The sequence below is a fragment of the Pantherophis guttatus genome, chromosome 4, assembly GCF_059756535.1.
Source record: "Pantherophis guttatus breed Tessera chromosome 4, ASM5975653v1, whole genome shotgun sequence".
Lineage (NCBI taxonomy): Eukaryota > Metazoa > Chordata > Lepidosauria > Squamata > Colubridae > Pantherophis > Pantherophis guttatus.
Window position 1 is genome coordinate 49,447,956 of NC_142066.1, and position 22,327 is coordinate 49,470,282.

General features: G+C 38.7%; 1 protein-coding gene across 6 annotated transcripts in view; it reads left to right on the plus strand.

The window, feature by feature from the left end:
* The window catches only part of ASIC2 (acid sensing ion channel subunit 2), a 567,697-nt gene that overhangs the window by 372,002 nt on the left and 173,368 nt on the right, over positions 1-22,327 (plus strand). For 2 of the 6 annotated variants that reach the window (XM_034415695.2, XM_087892131.1), the window contains exon 1: positions 1,469-2,563. The exons of the other annotated variants lie outside the window; for them this stretch is intronic. In XM_034415695.2, the coding sequence (XP_034271586.1) occupies positions 2,003-2,563 (561 nt within the window). In that variant the 5' untranslated portion in view covers positions 1,469-2,002. Of the gene's footprint in view, positions 1-1,468; positions 2,564-22,327 lie in introns of those variants that run through there. 6 annotated transcript variants of the gene reach the window in all.

The following is a 22,327-nucleotide window of genomic DNA, read 5'->3' on the forward strand; positions in this document are numbered from 1 at the left end:
CCCCATCGTCACATGATCAAAATGCAGATGCTTAGTAACTGGTTCACGTTTATGACAATTGCAGTGTCCTGGAGTCGTGTGATCAACTTTGCGACCTTCTGACAAGCAAAGTCAATGGGGAATCCAGCCTCACTTAACAACCATGTTGCTAACTTAACAAAATTTTCAATTATTCACTTAACAACCGTGGCAATAAAAGTTGTAAAATGCGACAAAACTTGCTTAACAAATGTTTCACTAGCAACATAAATGTTGGGCTCCATTGAGAGCCTAAACCACCTGTATATAGAACTACCGGTATATAGCAGCTCTATTAATTTCTTTGGAAGTGGGGAGACAAGAAATGAAATTGTAGACAAAAGGAAAATACAGAGGCAGTTACAACAAGGATAAAGATAAGGCTAAGAAAAAAAGCATGGGAACTGAATTAGATGCAGAATTCTTTAGGAGCTAGATAGCTTTGCAAAGCCAACAACCTTGGAATAAAGTAGCAATGGTTATATAAAGTTTGACCCTAGCAACTAGTGAAGAAAGCATAATGCTTTTGAAAGGGTGCTTTCCATGATCATGGCTAATATACACCTCTATGAAAGTGATGGAAGTGTTTAATCCTTCTGAAACGCCATAAATTCCAGAGCTTTTATAGTTAAGTGGACTGAATAATTAATTATATATTAAGGCAGAATTTTGAAAGAAAACTAGACCATAATATGTGACCTGTTGCTTATTTGGTCCCAAATTTTACAAGAGGTACCTTCTCCTTTGTGTATTGTTGCTTTGTTGATCCCTCCAGAACGTTTTGTCTTCTCCTCTCCCCTCCATCCTTATCTTCATGCTTAACCATGGTTCATGGTCTCAGCCTGTTTTTTGTATAATGCTTATTGTATTAAGCATTCTATAATGCTTATTCTATCTATACAGAAAGAAATTTATATAAAATGCAAAAAATCTGGCAAATTTAGAAAGAGCACAGATGGCCTTGCATCAGGAGGATTCTGCACATTCAAATATTTAGAAATGCATGGTAAAAGAAACAAATGTGGCGATCTATTGTTAATTTTTTTTTAACCTTAAATCACAAGATCAGACCTAGTGATTCTCGTTTCCTATCGGAAACGTATAAAGGAGTAACATCTTCAAGCCGGTGTACAATTTCGTTGCGTTCTCCTCAAGCCTCCGCTACACACGTGTGAGAAAGAAACCTAAAGCCCTGGCAAGCTTTTTCTCCCGCTCCCTTTAAAAATAACTTTTGGAAACGCCACAGTCTCGGCTGAGATGTACAATTCACTCCAAAAGCCAAAGGATTTATGACGCATCTTTTTCCTTCGGCAAGATTGATGCTGGCCACAGTTCATCACAAGGCAATTATAATAATATCTGCGCTTTTAAACCGATTTAATCTCACCTCTTACCTCCTCCCCCCCACAACCGGTCGGTCGTACACGCCCCTTCCCCCAGCCTTCTGGAGGAGGCGGAGCCGCAGCGCATCCTCGCTCTCCCCGCGGAAGAGGCTGCTCTTCGTGGGCCAGGTCTGGATGCAGATCTGCTGCAAGCAGGAGGGGTAGTCCCGTCGGCCTGGGGGGGAGGGGGGTCTAGGTTGAGAGCCGCCCCCTTTCATTCCTATTTCCCCGTTGAGTCTCCCCTCCACTGTTAGCGAAGGGCGCTGAGGGGTAGCCAGGGAAGCAACTGAGGAGCTCAGCGCCGCCTCCTTTCTCTTCCTCTCTTCTTCCTCCCGCCTTTCCTCTTCCTCGCCTGGATCTGCGGAGATGAGCAGCACTAGAAACCGACGCCTATCTCGGCAAAGCTGGTGGGAGAGGAGGCGCTCGGGTTCCGGGCTTCCCTGAGGTGCCCACGAGGATTCCGCCCGCCGGCGTCCGTCTGAAGCTGAGTGGAGCGGCCGTCCCCTCGGCCAAGCGCTCCCGCCCTCCCTCCTCTGGATGCTACCGCTGCTGCTGGTCCACGGCTGCCCCCCCTGCGAGGGCGCGGGAGGCGGCGAGCTCGCATGGCGGCAGCGCAACGGCGGCGGCAGGCTTCGAAGGGGCGGCCCAGACAGCGTCCGAGGTTGCCGGGTCTGCGGGTGGTACACTGGCGACGAGCAGCCCCGTGGCGGCGGGCACTGTGGCTTCTGGCCCTGGGAACCTCGCTGGGTCTGCTCCTGGCGTGGTCGTCTAATCGGCTTCTCCATTGGCTGGCTTTCCCGTCTCACACGACGGTGCGCACCGAGTGGAGCCGTCAGCTGGCCTTCCCTGCCGTCACGTTGTGTAACAATAATCCGCTCCGTTTCCCGCGCCTCTCCAAAGGCGACCTCTACTACGCCGGCAACTGGCTCGGCCTTCTTCTGCCCAACCGGACGGCGCGGCCGCTGCTTGCTGAGCTCCTGCGCGCCGAGCCGGAGCGACTGCGTTGGTTCGCCAAGTTGGCCGACTTCCGGCTCTTCTTGCCACCGCGCCACTTCGGTGGCATCAGCGAAGAGTTCGTCGATCGCCTCGGGCACCGCCTCGACGACATGCTCCTCTCCTGCAAGTTCCGAGGCGAAGTGTGCAGCCCGCACAACTTCTCTGCCGTGAGTAGAGGAAAAGAGGGATGAGCCGAATGGGGTGGCTCCGCGGGGGCAGCGCCGTGGGAAAATCTGCGGATCGGCCCGTCAAGCCGAAATCCTGGTAGTTCCCGGTCACCGCCCGCGCGGAGCCCCAGTAGTGATGGAAGAGAGGCTGTACCATTTCGCGTAGTCTTTGCACGAGCTTTCTGTGGATAACCTTATCCACTTTCTGTGGATAAGGTTCAAGTGCCTGTTGAATGTCTAAAATCGTGCACTTGGAAGTGTTAATATTTTATTATATCATTATATTACTATTATTTCTTTGAACAACTTAGACAAGGATAGCACTTTATTTGATCTTTAAACAATGTCTGAGAGAGTAGCCTAAAATGACCCAGCTAATGTCCATGGCTGGGATGAGCTTACAAGAGAGGGTCCCCAGTGTTGCTTATTTCCATCAGTGGGAAATAAAGCTATACCTGTTGAATTTCTGCATGTTCTATAGTTAATAAAAGTGACTTATGTAGAAAGAAGTTTGATTCTGAACAATGATGTATATACTTGTATGCTTTCAATAAAGGAAATGTTTTCTTCCAAATATTTTTTTAAATAGCTGTGTGAAAAGCACTTTTATTAAGCAAAGATTTTTCACTTCCTGAATACACATCCTGAAAAGCAATGTTATTGAGTTATTTTTCCTTTTCATGCTTCTGTTTAGAGATACAGAGACAGCTTTTCACATAGTGAAATGGAATGCAGTAGCAAGAAGAATCTAACCTATTCCAACCTAATCTTAACTATTTTTAAATAATTTTTTGAGGAAGTGGGGATGTGAAGAGACTTAAGAGACACATGTTCTGTTCTGGGCAGCTAAAAAAATTGTGGTGCTGATGAAATACCTGGCAAAGGAACAGGATTTGTGAAATGAATATCATTTGTAAGTGCATTGAATATAACTTTTACTTTTCCTGACCATTCAGACTCCAAGGAGGAAAAGTAATGTTTTCCCTCCTTCAGTTTTTTTGGAGCTGACTGAAGTCTGTAGAAAAGCAAGACTGATTTCTCTTTCTCTCTAAATGGGGAGTACTTGACATTTTATAAACAAAATCATGAGAAGGAAGCTGTGCAAATATGCATTATGGCAAGGGAAAGCAACAAGAGATAGAAGATAACTTCTCTTCTCAGGACAGAGTAATGGCTAGTTCAAATGCTTTTCTTAACAAGATGCTGGAGAGAAATTTGAAACCAATTTCAGACTAGTGCTTGTGCTGTCTACAAATAAGTCTGGATGGATTCATTCTGGGTGCTGACCCCAAGCAATTTAGAAATGTGTATACAAGTATGGTAACTTGGCAACAATAAAAATAACTCGTATAATGTAATATTTTCTGGATGATCACGATATTAGTAATTAAAGGTCTGTATTTGAAAGATGATGCTGTCAACAATGGATAATGTGTCAGGAAGTGGCCTGATAACCTTTACATTTAAAATAATTGTAATTTTGTTTGTAATGTTAAACAAGTGTGTCATAAATCAAACAGAGGGCATGTGAGTAATAAAGCCCAACATTAATACATATTTAAGCTGCTAATTCGAGAAATCTTGTGCTCTCTGCAGTAATATGAATAGAAGGTGGTTTCAAGCCAGGGAGACCTACCAAAAGTACTTCAATATAGGTAGTCCTTGAGTTACAACTATAATGAGACTGTTCATGTTCGTAACTTGTGATAGTCGTAAAGTGGGTAAGTCATGTGACTGACCCAGGTTTATGACCTTTTTGTGGTGGGTTGTGAAGCATGGTTGCTGAGTATCCGAAGCACAATCATGTGATTGTGGGGATGAGGCCCAACTATTGGAATTTTGAATCTCGCTAATAACTATCCCCTGGTAGGTCTGTCAGAACTTTGAATGATCACAAGTTGAGGACTACCTATATTAAATCAATACCATTCATTTTATATTGTTCCATTTTTGGGGGTAAGGCTTAGACTAAACTATTTTGTTATCTTTCACAACAGAAGCTCATTCATATCAGAAAAAAGATCTTCTATCACAGGAGCTTTTCAGATACTGTTAGCCTGCAATTCCAATCTTTTTGACTGTTAGTGATACTGGCTACGATTTCCCCTGCTCCAGTTCTGCCAGTTACTATACTAATCTCACTGCCTGGTCCTATCCTGAATGGACTACTATAATGTGCTCTACACGGGGCTGCCTTGATTATTTAGAAGCTTCAGCTGGTTTAAAATGTAGCTGCATGGGCTGTTGCGTGTTTCTTTAGAGGACACTTGTCATGTTCTGTGAGCAGTGTTGGTTACCAATTTGCTTCAGGGTCCAATTTAAGGTGCTGCTTTTGACCTTTAAAGCCCTACATAGCACAGGACCAGGTTATCTAAGGGACTGCCACTCCTTGATTACATCTACCTGTCCCATCAGGTCCAGCAGAGACTTGCATGCTATGGAATCCTCTCTGCCAAGAAATTCCATAAAGCGGGGCCTAGAACATGAGCCTTTGCTGCCTTGGTACCCACTCTTCGGAATATCATTGCCCCTTAAGTGGTTAGTTCCAACTCTTATGGTCTTTGGGAAAGCTCTTAAAACATGGGGGTGGGGGTGGGGGAGATTCACCAGGCCTGGGCATCCCCTGATGGCAAGGAACCCATGCAGTAGCTATATTACACTAAACTATTTCTGATTTTAATCCTGTCATTACCTTTGTTTTATTAATTATTTTATTGGTAAATTATAATTGGTAAATAAATTATTGGTATAATTGGTAAATAAATTATTGGTATAATTGGTAAATAAATTATTGGTAAATAATAAATTGATACATTATTGGTTTCACTGTTTGCTGCCCAGTTTTTGTGAGATGGGCAGCCATGTAAACTTGATAATTATATTTATTCTGAAGAAAATTATAACTCCTGTTCTTCCATTGAAACAGTAAAATGAGAGGAGGTATAAATACTTTTACTTTAAAGCAGTCACATCTATTCGTGTGAAAATTAGCAGGAGAAAATATTTTGCAGTCAACGGTACGTCCTTTCCAAAACTTCTTCATTAGAGAGCAAAGTTAAGAAGAATTACAGTATGTTCATAGGATATCACTAAAAGGGCATTTCTTTTTTAAATGTAGGAAATGTAAACTGAGGAACAGAAGTGCTGAGGACAAAAGGTGCATAACCAACATTTCCTAATTGGTCCTTTAATCTGTATTTTTTATGTGAAAGAAGAAAGGAAAAGGTACCTGGAAGTAATAATTGTATTTAATTGATCTAATTTTAATAAACTTGATTTATAAAAAGCTGGTCAATTTTATTCTTAGTCTTCCTAGTTTCGGTGTGTAGCTCCAATGTGACAGTGGCAGTGGCAGTGAACAAAACACCCTTGCTATTACTACTGTTGGACCATAATTTCTATGTGTAGCAGGTCAAAGGCTCTCATAGTAAAATGTGATAAGCATTTATTATTGAAGTATGGTTTGCAGTGTTTGTATGAATGTAAGTTTGTATTTAATGGCGGGAGTAAATTAAATTCACAGCAGGGATCCAGGCTCTGTTTAAGAGCTTTCAACAGGTTAGATAGGTTTGAAAAGTAATGCAAAAAGTAATCCAAGAAATCAGAGAGTGACATGATTTTATGACAGAAAGGTAATTGGAGGTTTCCCCAGTAGTGGGTTCCACTTACCTTCTCTACCAGTTTGGAACTGGAAGTGCTCGCGCGCAGCGCTTCTGTGCATGCGCAGAACCGTGATGATGTCCGGGTGGGTGGGTGGAGCCTCCCACCACTACCTGTTTGCCCAAACTGGGGCGAACCGATAGAAACCCACCACTGGATATCCCCCCCCAAAATTGGAAACTGTTGACACTAATAAAGAATTAAAAAGTTTTAAAAATATAATTAGAAAAACCAGAAATTAATTGATAGTTACATCATACATTATACAGCTGTAAAGCTGCAAAGTTTGGCAGGCCAATAGAAATGTTCTCAGATTTAATTCCCATCATATTACCAGTAGTTATGACTGGTAGTTTTATAATCTTTCAGAGTTACAATGGTTTCCAAATCTGGGCAGTGTAAAATGTTCTGCTCTCCCCACAGTCACGTGTGACTGCATTTCAGGCACTTGGCTTTATGATCAGTTGCAGTGTCCTATGATCATGTGACTGTACTTTGGGGCGAGGTTGGTGTGTTATTCCAGTGTCAAGGGGAAAAAAATTGCCCATTTGGAAGAATGGCTTTGTTTAATGATGGCACCATTCATTTAATGACTATGTCATTCAGTTAATGACTGTCACAAAAAAATGTTGAAAAACCAGGTCCAGTCTTGACTTACAACTGCAATGATTTATGACCAGATTTCTAGTCCCAATTGTGGTTATATGTTGTAGACTACCTGTATCTAGCAAGGGGATTTGTTGTACTGACTTGATGGATTAAGATCACTAAGACTTCAAGATCGCTGCTCTTTCATTTCGGAGGAAGCTATTGTTAAGCTGTTCTTTGATTTTTCTATTGTTTATTACAAGTCCTTCTGCAATTACACAATTTGTCAACACTCTGTCTTGACAAGCTGGTTGAACATGTATTAAAATTAAATTGGTTTTTTTTAGTAATTCTATTGAAACTCTTTTAGTTAGTTTATAGTTTAGTTATAGTTTATTTTAAAAAGTTAAAAACTAATCCAAACTAATGTAAAGGGAAAAAAGGAAGAAAGTAAAGAGCAAACAATGTGCAAGAAAAAAAGAAAAAGTTTAATTAAGCAAAATAGAAAAGAAAAATATTTAAAAAGTGGTTTCCAAAATGTTTCTCTTCTCATCCAATTAGCTTCTTCAGAACTGAAGAAGCTTCTTGGATGAGAAGCAAAATGTTTTCCAAGAAAACACTAAGGAAGTCCAATTGTTTTTTGGAAAAAAAAATACATTTCGGACTTCGGTAGTAGTCCTAAATTTTTGAGCTGGTTTCTTTCAAACTTCTAGATACTTAAGATCTGTAGAAACAATAGGAAACCATGTATTCAAACAATTTCTTAAGAAGTAGCACTGTGCAAGATACTTCAGTTTCAGGCAAATTTATATAAAATATTTCTAGACTTATTTCATTATAGTACATTTCTGGTCAATATTCAGAACATAAATAAGAGCAGTTTAAAGAACATCAGAAGACATCACATATAAAAACAAGTAATATGTAGGTGTTTGACTTTGTGAATGGGACATTATACCACTTTGATTTACTCCAATGCCAGTGCTCTTTGGAAGAATCAGTTGAGTTCACACAGATATACCATTAAATACAAATACAAGCCTGTGTAATACATGCATATGCTACCCAAGGAGTTCTCACCAATACAGAACCATCATAAATGTTAAAGTTACTGTGGCATTGCTTGTGTTGTAGGAGAAACTGGAACCAGCTATCCTGGAGAAGGAAGCAGTGTGGGCACTCAACCAGTTGCTTAACCACAAAACCTCAGGAAGTGATGGAATTCCTGCAGAGTTGCTGAGACCACTGCCAACGAAAGTATTGGCAGCACTTTGCCAAAGTGTATTGAATTCTGGTCAGTGGCCAAAAGAATGGAAAAGGTCAATATTTATTCCAATATTTAAGAAAGGTGATACAAAAGACTGTTCTAACTACTGAACTATGGCTTTGATACCAAACATGAGTAAAAATTTCTTGAAGGTAATTCAGTAACATTTGAATCCAACCACCAACAGAGAACTGCCTGATGTACAAGCAGGATTATGGAAAGGAAAAGGAATTGGGATCATATTGCCAATCTCTGTTGGATGATGGAAAAAGCAAAGGGATACCAAGAAGACATCTACATGTGCTTCATTGACTACACAAAAGTCTTCAACTGTGTTGACCATGACAAACCCTGGAACTGCCTCAAAGAACTGGAAATATCACCATACTTCATCCAGCTCATTCAATCATTGTACTCTGGTCAGGCAGCCACTGTAATAATGATATACTGTATGGAGATACAAAATGGTTCAGAATTGGAAGAGGCACTCGGGAGGATTGCATCCTGTCATATATATATATATATACTATTCAACATGTATACAGACATTATATGAGAAATGCACATTTGGAGGAATCTACCATTGGGGTTAAAATCAATGGTAGGAATATCAACAAATCCTCATGGAAAGCAAGGAGGATCTGTAGTAGCTAATTCTGAGACTCAAAGATGTTAGTAAAAAATTTGGACTGTACCTTGACAAAACAAAGGTAACAACAACTGCAGAGAACACATAGGTTAGAGTACAGATCGACAAGGAGACCATCAACCAAAGTGGTGACTGCAGCCCTAAGATCAGAAGGTGGATAGATCTTGGAAGAACAGCAATGTTTTTCATGCCGGAATAACGTCTTGAAGAGTAAAGACATCAGCCTCACAAACAAATGCAGATTAGTTAACGCAATAATTTTTCCAATGGCTTGCAAAACTTGAATTCTGTAAAAGGCTGATAGGGGAAAGGTGGACACCTTTGAACTATGGTGTTGGAGGCAACTATTATGCATCCCATGGACTGAAAAAATAACAAAGACATCCTAGACTGAGCCTCACCAAAAATAGCACTTGAAGCCAAGATCACCAAACAGAGGCTGTCATAATGTTTGGTTGTATAACGAGAACTGACTCACTCAAAAAGTCAATCATTCTGGGAGTGATCAATGGAAAAAGGAGAAGGGGCTGCCCTAGCCCCTTCTCTGCCCTGCCCTGGCTGAACACTATAAAAGATGACACTGGGATGACCATGGCGGATCTGAAGGAGATGGTGCAAGACAGAGGAGCATGGAGAGTTGAGATCCACAAAGTGGCAAAGGGCCGGACACGATTGAATGGCTGATGACGATGCTTATGGCTGAATAGGACTTTATAACAGATTTTCTATTCCATAAAGTAGAAGCATGTGATTATTGTGGCTGAAACTAATCGATAGGTTCTATATGTATGTATGTACAGTGTGTATCTATGTATAACTCTGGAGTCAGTTTTTGCCTCCTGGCAACAACCTGAACTAGTCTTTGCAGTTTTCTTGGCCAGGTTTTATGGAAGTGGTTTGCCTTTGCTTCCTTCCTAGGGCTGAGAGAGAATGCCCCACATAGATTAGAATAGAATAGAATAGAATAGAATAGAATAGAATAGAATAGAATAGAATAGAATAGAATAGAATAGAATAGAATAGAATAGAATAGAATGTTTTATTGGCCAAGTGTGATTGGACACACAAGGAATTTGTCTTGGTGCATATGCTCTCAGTGTACGTAAAAGAAAAGATGCGTTCATCAAGAATAATAAGGTACAGCACTTAATGATAGTCATAGGGTACAAATAAGCAATCAGGAAACAATATCAATATAAATTGTAAGGATACAAGCAACAAAATTACAGTCATACAGTCATAAGTGGAAGGAGATGGCGGTGGGAAGTTACCGTGCTGGCTTTATTCCTAAAGTAAAACTGTCAGTTTTCCGGTTTCTAGCCTGATGCCTTAACTCGTATGCTAAACTAGCTTCAATATCTTTGTTTAAAAGTCAGATGACAATATATGTGCTAATAGATACCTAGGTTTGAAAGCAATTTGATAATGCAGAAGCTTAAGACAACATGTTCCTGGGACATAGCTAATCAGCTATGAAAATAAAAATTGTTTAGGATTGGGAATCATAATCCCATAATCCATCCTTGAAATCCCTAATCCTTGGTTGGCTGTGGTGGTTCTGTACTCTGTGTGTAAAAGCCTTTCCTTTATGCTTTATGCAGCCTCCCCTTTTTCTTGTGAGATAATATTTTTTAGTATTGAAAACAGAAAGACAGACCTACTCAGAATCTTGCAACCAAAGATAAATCTTGAAGGAATGGTACCCAATGACATTCTAAGTCACATACTACCTGACACATCCATTCAATTCACAGGTCTCACTGAGGCTGTGATCTTTGTGGCTAAATCCAGATTGAGGAAAGTTTGAGCAGGCAAACCTGTGCTCACAAGGTCAGCAAATAATGATGTAATTTCTTCTCACCTGCTTGTTAATTCTACACTATTTTCTCTCCAGTGGGGAGCCATAATTCTCACTTTGGCAGTAACCCTTACGCCTCAGGGTTGTGATATTGTAGCATCTTGACAGAAGCCAGACTGGCAAGAATATTAGTTTCTCCCCTGCCATCATCTTAAGTTCAGCTCCCTTTTCTTCCATTTGAAAAATGCCTTTCAGCACAAAGAATATCTGTTATCAATGTTGCTCTTTTTGAGAACTAGAAGGACAGCATCCAAAAAGAGCCACGATTAATGGCTTTGTGGAACCTGGATTCCTTGTGGAATCTAGCTATTTTCTAGAACTGACTGCATTTGTTATATTCTGGTTGAATCTAGGTATCATGGGTTGATAGGACAGAAAAAGGTTGGATGTCCTCTTTTTGCTTTATGTAGCCATAATCACCAAAGTTCTTTTTTTTTCTTGGTAATATTTTTTTATTTGTTTCAAAGATAATATGTTAAAAAAACTACAAGAACAAAAAAGACAAGAATTACAAGCACAACACAACAAAACAAAAATAAAAGTATGTGTAAGTACGGGAAAAGGGACAGAAAATGAGGTTTACTTGTAAAGCAGAGGCTTATCAGAAAAATATGGGAAAAGGTATTAATATAACATTCAATTATAATAGAAATTACAAAATGGATGAAAGATGATCAACTGGAACTGATCGAGTTGGCAGAGATGGTGAAATTAACTCTATGGCTTAGAGACAATGTTTTGGATAAGAGAATGGAAGCTGTCCATGGAATTTAATATAGCAATAGACTGTTAATGGGCCCTTTAAGATTAGCTTATTTCTTTGGGTTGCTAGTTAGCAGTAGTTATTTCTTTTATAACTAACAGTTATGGGGATCAATCTGATTGATTGATGTTAGATTTCTATATTTGAGTTATTTAAAAAAAACTATTTAAAAATAGTAATATAGTAAATATTTCAAGTATAGATTGTTTGTAGACCCATTATGCAAAGGGGGGTATTTATTACATTTATTTGAGATATATTTGTCAACAGTCAACCAGGGTGGCCAATGTATGTTTAATGTTAGTTTTATATATGTTCTGCACACTAATAACAATGGGACTTAGACTTATATATTGCTTCATAGCAGTGGTAGAATTCAAATTTTTTTACTACCAGTTCTGTGGGCGTGGCTTGGTGGGCGTGGTGTGGTTTGATGGGCATGGCTTGGTGGGCATGGCAGGGGAAGGATATTGCAAAATCTCCATTCCCACCCCACTCCAGGGGATGGATACTGCAAACTTGCCATTCCCATCCCAGTCCAGAGGAAGGATACTGCAAAATTCCCACCCCACTCTGGGGCCACCCAGAAGTGGTAATTTGCCGGTTCTCCAAACTACTCAAAATTTCCACTACCGGTTCTCCAGAACCTGTCAGAACCTGCTGAATAGCACCCCTGCTTTATAGTGCTTTACAGCCCTCTTTAAGCAGTTTACAGAGTCAGTCTATTGCCCCCAACAATATGGATCCTTGGAAGGGTGGAAGGCTGAGTGAACCTTCAGCCAGTGAGAATCGAACTGCCAAATTGCTGGCAGCCGACAATCATCAGAAGTAGCCTGCAGTACTGCATTCTAACCAGTGTCCCACCACGGTTCTTCCCCATTAATGTTGAATCCTTTCTGACCTAGACTGCCTAAGGTGAGAAGTTGTGCTGATTTTGCCACAGTGGTGAAAAGAGCAAAGTCTCTGTCAAAGTCCTGAACTCACTTAATGAAGGAAGCTGAATTCTTAAGTAAGATAACTTTTTTCAAACAGAGGCTATCTAGATGCTTGAGTCTATCAGAATTTTTAGCAGCACGCTGGCAAAGTATCTTGGAGTTGGATCCCAATTTTGTTCAAGAGTAGCAATCTGAGAAGGCTTAAAACCGAACCTAACCGTACAGGATGGGACAGGATACTCTGTTTTCCCCAAAATAAGACATTCCCTGATAATAAGCCCAATCGGGCTTTTGAGTGCATGGCAATAAAGCCAAGCACTTATTTCAGGGTTCAAAAAAATATAAGACAGGGTCTTATTTTCGGGGAAACACAGTAAGAGATGAGACCATCTGTCCTTTATGAGGCTATTCCCATAATATCTGAAATGTGATAGGTGATATTAACCTTTGCAGCAAAAATATGCAGACAGTTGAAGTGAAATTTTATTTGCCCTGTATTCATTAACACACTTTTGCTTCAAGCAGTTTTCTTCCCCAACATGACAAGAAAAAGACAAGGTTCAGCTTCCATCACGCGTACATATTTTTCTCAGAAATATACAGCCTGACTACCTTTGTTTTAGACATGAATGGAGTCCATGTACTTCCTGTCATATCTGGTTTGACCTTTAAGCTACTTTCAATTTAATGTAGTTTGATGCCTCTGTTCTTTAGCAGCTCTCTTTTTTCCTTTTAACAATGAAAATAATCCTTGGAAGATGATTATCAAAAAAAATAGGGTGAGAAAATGATGTTTCTTTTCTTTGTTACTGCCCTCCTTTCCATTTTTTGTCTATCAGCAAAGAGTTCGTACTCTTAAGATAGAACAATAGCTTCAGGTACAGTTTTGGAAAAGAAAAAAGAGGAAGAGTTGGATAGTTTTTCTTCTGATTCTGCATAATTTGGTCTTTAAATATTATCCAGTGATAATCAAGAAGCCCATAAGAGTGCATCTCATTCAGCTGATGGTTCATTTCTTCAAAATCAAATTCCAGTCTAATTCTCAAAGGCACAAGATTTGTAATAAAGTCTCAGATATGACCACTAACCTACCTCTGGAAAAAAAAAAGACGAAGGGGTTGGAGAGCTAAGTTTAAAATTCTAGTTAGTGCAAGCTTCAAATGTTCTTTCTACATCTAATTACAAGTGCAAGAAGAAAAAACACACATCTCTTTCCAACAACAAGATGATGCTGTGCAATAACTTCCAGTTTTTGTGTTGTAAAATTGCGGTGGGATTCCCAGTTCACATGGGGAAGAGATGTTTTTGTTCTGAATTTTTATGACCAAACAGCCATAGCTGGAGCTGTGGATCTTAGTCAACCCCCACCCCCTCCATTTTGCATTGAATCGATCTGACTTCTCTGAGAGTGATAATAGCTTTTCCTTTCCCTTTTGTGAAATTTCATTTCATTGGATGTTCAATTTAGAGAGATTGTTTTGAAATTTACTCTTGCTGTCATACCTGATTGTTGCCTCCTTATTGTTGCAGAACAAGAGAAGGCTGGTTTTCAGATTGCTCTCTTGAGAAATCTAAACTGGTAGCTGTGTCTTTTTTTCTTTTTCTTCCTTAAATGAATGATTCCAGTCTTTCAGTGATGAATATAAAACTGAAAAGCAGCCTTTCCTCTGGCATGATTGCAGCCCAGGGTTTCCAGACCTCCCCCATCTTTCTGAATTGTGAAGAAGGAACAGGAGAGAGATTTTGAGATTCATTGGTGATGGGGTCAGATTTGACCTGCCGCAGATAAAAAAAAAACATTTTCAGGGCAGTGAATGTTATGATAATTCTATCATTGCTGACAATATATATGAATGGGTCTTGTTACCACATTCATATGTGTACTTTCTGCAGATTCTAATCAAACAGATTCTGCAGATATATTGCTCTCTTTCAAACTGCATTGGAAGAACTCCAGTTTTTCTTTCTGGAGAGTGGGACATGTAAGCTAAGTCAACGAGTTAGGAGTTGGCATCTTTTGAATCATGCCCAAGGCAGGCATCAAGGACTTTTATTGTTGGGCACCTATCAAGATATATACCATAGTAGGCTACTGCTGCAATTCTTCCAGCTTTATTGTGCCTTCCTCTTATAGTTGCTCTTGTTTCATCGGATCTCACTAATAAATGAGAGATGACAGCAGCAAGGCAAAGAAAAACTAACCTCTGGTTGACTTGTCATTTCTTCCTATGTGTCTTGGATATCGTGCAGATGAAACCTAAATGAAAGGTGAATTAGTGGAATTCTAATTTAGTGGAATAGCAACAACAGGGATGGACGGTACAAGTGTTAATATTTTATGGAGAGTACAAATAAATATTCAATAAATGGGCTAATGAAAGAACTTTACTCAAGCCATTATACAGTCAAATTTTATACACGCACACAAGCGTGCGCGCGCCCACACACACACACAAACACACACACATAGAGAAACATACTGTATGTTGATTGCATATTAGGCTTTCTTTGCAGCAACTATACTGTACTCAACATTGGCCTGCACTAAGAAAATGTGTTTTGTTTCAAACATGAAGCAAATAACATTCTGGAAGATTTATTGAACTATTTCAGTAGATCTTTTGTAGATCTGTAAAAACAAAAAACTCAAAAACATTTATGTTTTGTGGTATGGGGTTTGGCTGAAACAAAATCCAGCATGATATTATGAGAAAGTAGAGCAAGGCTGCTGTGCACTAATTCCTGCCTTGCCCCTTTTCCATGGAGTCTGCATGTTACCCACCTACACCCATTGAATTTCCCTATGTCTTCCATTCCCGGATTTTTTTTTTAGCTGCTGCTACCTGTGAAGCGGTATATAAATGTAAGTGCTATTGCTATCCTAGCCAGTGTTCCCGTTTCTTACTGAGATGGACTTGGCAGTAAGGAAAGGTTCCCAGCATGGCATATTCTACAGATTCATTCATCTCCTCAGACTTCCCAGTTCTTCCCCTCCTGCCTCCAGCTACTACTATCAATCTCTCAGTGTAGCATATCCCACCTCCCCACATGTTCTGAGATTCCTATCACCTTCTCTCCCTTCCTGTCTCAGCTGTTGTTGCCATCACTATAATCAAGAGCCTTGATAGTACAGGGGTTTAGTGCACCCTGTTATTAACACAGCTGCCTGCAATTTCTGCTGGTTCGAATCTCTCCAAGGCTCAAGGTTGACTCAGCTTTCCATCCTTTCTAAGGTAGGTGAAATGAGGACCCAGTTTGTGGGGGCAATAAGCTGACTTTGTATAAAATATACAAAAGGATGAAGGCTATTGCTTAACGCATTGTAAGCCGCCCTGAGTCTCCGGAGAAGGGCGGCATATAAATCAAATTAAAAAAAAAAAAAAAATACAAACACGTACCATCACCAAGATCAGCTTGTCTTTTCCCCCCACTGTTAACCCCCACTGGCTGACCAAACACATTTTGGTTGCACTAAGAACTGAACAGCCCTGTGTCAGTCTGAGTACAAATCACAACATCCAAAGCACAAATGTTTCTGACTGGGCACAGTACACCATATCAGCTGTGCTTTATATATATTCGCTCAACATACAGAAGTAGAATATTATGCATTACCACATTGGAGACAGTGCTGGAACTATCATTTTGTTCTGCTTTAATGTATTTGTTTATTTACTAGATTTATATATTTCCTTGATTTTTTTGCAACTCAGAGCAGCGTATAAAATGTAATGCTCTCTCTTCCTATTTCCCCCATAACAAAAATCCTGTATGATGGGTTGGAATAAGAAAGAATGACTTGCAGAAAATCATCTAGTCTGTTTCTGTCCCTAAAGGAAAACTAAAACTTAAGCTGTCCCAATTTCTAGTCCCGCACCTTAACTAGAGCCCCAGACTGGTTCTCCACTCTCTCTACTTGGTAATTGTCATGTAATACATAATAAAGTTAGAGCTTTAGCTTTGCCAGAGTTGAACTTCTATTTACTTTAGTTTCTTTATCAGATAAACCAAACTGTCAAGAGTTTGTTCAGTTGTAGTGGGTGCAAATTATATGTAATAGATTGATTGATTGATAAATAAACAAACCAAATTTATAGTTAGGTGGGTTAGGCTGAGAGAGAATGACTGCTTTAAATTAATCCAGCTGGCTTTCATGGTTTAAGGAGGGATCATGAGTTGATCTCCCTACTTTCTAGCTTGCTCGCATATCATCACTTCACTCTTTTATGGCATGTGAGAGATCAGCCCCCATGTCCATAAATATGTGTAAATCCAACTGAGACCTCATTGACTTTGTTTATGTATTAGAGTAATTTCTTGAAGACCGTTATAGGTGAATGACTGAATTATGAGTAGATTTGTGACCATTAACAAATAATAATTAAGTAATTGTGACACAAATTTTCTTGCATTGATGATCTGGTTCACATACGATGTGATTAATGTGTTTAATCAGTGAAAAATATTGTTAAATCACTTAATGACCTATTTCAGCTGTTTTCCAATTAAATTAAAAAAAAACATCAATTCCTAAAGAACTGCTACTTCTAGAGTCCTAGAAAATGACATGTTCCCTCCACTACTTTTGAGAATCTTGTCTGTTCTTTTACATAGAAATTGGTCATTTTATCCAATGTTGTGTAGAGGAACGAGATCATGATGGTCGAAGGTAATTATGTATAACTTTTTTTTTATTGAAAAAGTTTTTCAAATACAAATTTTCCCCCTCTTTCCCCCCCTCCTCCCTAACCCCCCCTCCCCCTCCCCTCCCCCTATGGCTTCTCCAAAATAAAACCCAAGTTAATAACAGATTATATAATACTTTACCATCTTTTTACTCCACCCCCCATATACTGACCCTTTCTTTCTAACAATATTATTATATCCCCCTTATACTATACATTTCAAAGCAATATTCAACTGTAAAATTATATAATAAATCTTAATTTAGCAATTTCATCTATTCAGCTCATAATCTATCCATTTCCTCCTCCCCCATGCATATATCTCTTAATTCAAATCTTTTATGTATATTAATATAGCATAACATCCTTTTTATAATAAATCCTAATTTAGCAATTTCAGCTCATCCTCCCCATACATATATCTCTTAATTCAAATCTTTTACATATATTGATATAACATAACATCCCTTTTCCTAAACTAAACAATCAATAAACTAACCTATCTCCACCCACTTTCCTACAGGTCTACCATACATAATATTTTCAATATCTTTATTCTTCTGCCCACACCACTAAAAAAATATTTACATATATATATATAAAATCCTCAAATGACTTTAAATTTGTAATCCATATGATATCTTCTGTAATGTCTCTCAACTGGATTGTTAATTCTATTACCCATGTTATCACATCCTAATTCCAACAGTATGTTCGGTATCTTCAGTTACCATCTGCCCCCATCAATAGTAAATGTTTTCATATATAAAAAACCACCCGAATGACTTTATATTTATATTCCATATAGTGTCTTCTATAATGTCTTCCATCTAGATTATTAATTCCAACCACCGTGTTGGGGTAACAGCCAGATCTTCTGCATGCCCCAAACCCATAGTTCTCTTGCCTTGTACCTCAACATAAACGTAATCCATTTGTCAAAAAGTCCAAAATAGAAAGTTCCAGTCCACTCAATTTAAGGCCATCTTCCACATCCCAAAAGTACAGCACTGCAGAGATCTGTCACTCTCATCAAAATAGTATAAACCAATACTTTGCCTCAACTATGTTTTCATATATTCAATCATCTCTTACGTAACTGGCATTACACTGTTGCTTAGTCTAAAAGTTTTTATTTTTGTAGGACCTGCTTCTTCTTTTCTTAACTTTTTGTGGCTTAGATCTCCATCCTGGTTGCCTTTCTATGAGTTGTATATCAAGTAATTGATTTCCATGCTGGTCTATACTTTGATAAGTCATCACATTAGAATCCAGAGCTGCCTCTCTTGTATTTATAGATAGTCCAACTGTAACCTCTGAAGGAGAATCCAAAAGCGACTCGTCCACAAAGGCCTCTGTAACTTGTTGTTTTTCCATTACCTCCACCTCCATCTGCTTAGCCTGGATTTCAATCTCTTGTTGATTTTGCTTTTCTTCATTCCTCTCGTGTGTTATACATGGAGATGTTGAACCCATTTTAAAAACCTTGTAGTAAAATTCTTCCGCTTTTTCAACAGTATTTAGTTGATATATTTCTCCTTGATATCTCAATATTATACCAACTGGAACATCCCACCTAAATGGGATGTTTTGTTTCTTTAGCTCAGTCACCAAAAATCCAAAATTCTTTCTGTCTTTTAACATCTTGGATGGCAGCTCTTTAAATATCCAAATCTTCCTTCCATGCATTTCAAGAGTGGAATTAAAAGACTTTTGCACGATATCATTTCTTATTTCTTTATCAGTAAAGTAGATCACCACATCTCTAGGCAACTGCCTTTGCTTTGCCACCCAGGAATTAACTCTGTAAGCCTTATCAATCTTGCAGGATACCTCTTCAGGACTAACCTTTAAAATCCCAGCCAGAACTTCAGCAGAAACCTTTCTCAAATCTTGTCTTTTATCTTCCTGTATTCCCCTTATTCTGACTGCAAATTCCATGAATCTGAATTGCATCATTGTGGCTTCATTTTCAATTCTTTGTTTTATATTATCTACATTGTAAGTCTTATAGTCAGCTTCCTTTGTTTTTTTAAACTTTTTAAGCTCTGCTTTTGGGCTTTTTTCTTGTATCATTGTTAAATCATTTTCAATTCTTTGTATTTTATTGTCCAAGTTATAAATCTTATGATCAACTTCCTTCATTTTAGACTCTATTTCTAAATTGAACTCATTATCCATCTTCATAATTACATCTAAGAAACTTTTCATATGTTGCTTCAGAATATCATACTTTTGTTGAACCAACTTTTTAATTTCCTGTCTAAAATTCTCAAGGTTCTGATTCACAATCTTATCATGTCTTGCCATCTTCTCCAGTACAAATTCCCTTAGGTCTGTAAAACCATTTTTCTGTGTCTGCAAGCTCACAACTTGTTCATGTGATTTATAAATGGGGGAGCCCCCCCCCCACAGCTTGATTATTTGGCTTTGTCAGTTTTAACGCCATCCTGCCTCACAAACAGATTTTTTTTTGCCCTTTTTAAAGAAAAAGATTTCTCTCCAGACAATATCAATATCAAGTCTCTAAGAAGGAAGAGGCATAAAATAAGAATTTTTTCTCTTCACTCCTAGCCAGCGCTATTGTTTTAGATACTTTGTAACGTCTCAAACGGAAGGACTTTCGCTTTCAGCTCTTCACAAGCCTCAGCCAGTCGCCATTTTAAACTCTCTTTTTTCCTCCTTTCGTTCTCCTTTACTTTTAGAATCAGTCTTAGGGTTAGAAATACTTGCAGTTTAAGATCCCAGATCCGGATTTCCTCCTACTTGTTCAGATAATCTGTTAATTCCGTTAATTGGTCTGGTCCCATCGCCTGGCTCTGCAAAAAGGCAGAGTTCTCCCGAAGCCCGGAGCAGCGGCGAGCGGAAATAGGGAGCCTCATCCTGCTTCGTCCCCAAGAGTAAAACAAAAACTCTGGGGACTTCACAGAGGGCTCTACCTGCCCTCGTCTGCTCTGTCTTGTATTTCCTTGAGGAAATTGAGTTTTTTGAGCCACCTTTCAGCTTTAAAGGTGGCTCTTTACAGGCAACGGGGCTGGCGGTCTCAAAAGACCGTCTGACGGCGACGGAAGCCAAACCGGAAGCCCTCAATTATGTATAACTTTGAACTCAACAGGAAATTATACATCTACAAATCATATGCAGTAAATATCCATAGTGAAAAACTGTCTTAATACTTCAAATATACAAGCAAAAGCCATTTGTTGCACCACTCCAATCTTCTGGCCATTTGTGATTCTTCTTTGTTCCTCATCTCTTACATTTTCTAGACTGCTAGAATCCTTACCAAGACTGTTTTTGTTTAGGATTCTCCCTTTTATTTGCATGCTCCTTGCTTTTATCAATTCGTTTAACCTCTTCTTGAACAGTTCAGTCATTGGCAGCCTAGCATCTTCTGCCTTGCCAAGTCCTTCTGTAACAACTGTACAGTGGTTACGACAAAAGGATCCATTGTCAATAGTGCATGATTATTGTATTCATCACAATATAAAATATAGTTTATATTAAAAACTATTTTAACTGTATTAATGCTCTGTTAGCTGTGTTCATTTATTCAATTGGAAAGAGAGAAGGAAAGTTATGCCAAGTATTGCCTGTGATAACTCGTTAAATTGCATTTGTTTCCTTTCAAGCATTCTTCTGATGACTTACATTTTGACTCCTTCATCATCATCCTGGTTGTTATGGCTTTTATTAGCCTCAAAGTGTAGAATCAAAAACCTTCTACTATTGATTTTCATCTTTTCATTGCAAGTTTTATCCACATTTGTTTGGTTCTTCCTGTTTAAAAAATAATCTGGCTTTCCACATTTATTGACAATGTCTCCCAGTCCTGATATCAGCGAAACTGTATTAACATTCACCTGCTTCAATTCTTGTCTTAGCCAGGGACTCTAATGACAGTTGGAGAGAGGGGGGAGAGATACTTCCCAAGAATGATCCGGGAACAGTTCTATCAGTGATTTCTTTCCAACTCAGTGATTCTTGCTTTTCAATAACCTTTCAGCACTCTGAAGATAGAAAGTGAGGTAGAAAATATTTTTTTCCTTCATTCATACAGAGTTGTGAAGATTCCAGAAATATGAGAAATACATTCTTTAAAAATTATTGGAAATTGCAAGAGAAAAAATATGGCAGGACTTGACAACACAATGTTAAAAAAGATTTCAAAAGGATTATTACAGCCTTTTCTTTTCTGCTGAAACATAAGTTGTTAATTTAAAACAGTAACTATTAAGAGCCCTTAACATTGCATTGCTAAGAATAAATATCCAGAAATATCCTGTTACCAATAGTAGAAAATATATGTAACTTAGGATGTTAAATTCCTGGTATTCACTAGCTTGGTTGTTTTCTTGCAAATCTTTCATTACAAGGCTATGCATTAAGTCCTCTTAATTAAATTTGCATATAATATGAAATACATATATTTAAGATGCAGGCCTTAAACGATTAAAAACTGAAAAAGTAAAAATTCTTTCTAATAAAAGAGAATATTTGTAGCTCAGGATTCCAATGATGGGGTGCGGCTCTGAGTTTTGATAGTTTTCTTGCAAACTAGGTAATATCATCAGTGCTAGTAAGGAGTGGGGTTTCTCTCAGTTTATATTGTAGTGGCTTCCCATGTCAGTGTTCTGGGAGTAGTCTTGGAAGTTCTTTGATTAGGCTATTTACTATTAGCTTGTTGGTAATTCATTGATTAGCATATTTACTTCTTGATTTTGGGTAGCAAAGAAGTAAGGACCTCCTCCTCATAAACCTCCTCCTCATAAACAATTCTGTTGATTGCTGATGAGGAGGTATTTTGGTCTTTTTGTTCCCTTTTTGGCTTGTTAATGGTCTCTTGCACAGTATGCAAATATCGTTTATATCTATGTGTCTATTGATGGATAATTTCAGAGTGTTGGGCTTCTAGAAATTCTGTTGCGTTTTTGGATTTGGCTTGATATAGGATGATCACAGTTTCCCAGCTGAAATTTTAAGTCTGTCCATGTATTGTAAAATTAAGGAATTACCATCATGTCTTCTGACAGCTCTTCATGGATGAGTTCTGTTAGTCTGTCCCCACAGCGAATTGTCCTGCAATGACATCGTGGCAGTGAGTTGACAGAGGTAACTTACCGTTGGTGAGGGGCTGTTCCCAGCTGGCCACACAGAATTGTCCTAGACAATTGACATTCCTTTTACCAGCTTAGATTTCTTTGCTCCTTTGCTGTGTTTCAGCTCATTTTTCATTACTAGCATTTGATTTCTTGGTTTCTCAAAGGCTACTTTTTAAAATTTGACTGCTATTCAAGATAATCTTACAAGCTATCTAATTCCTGTTGATTTAGTTAACTGTTAAAACTCTTTTGTCTTT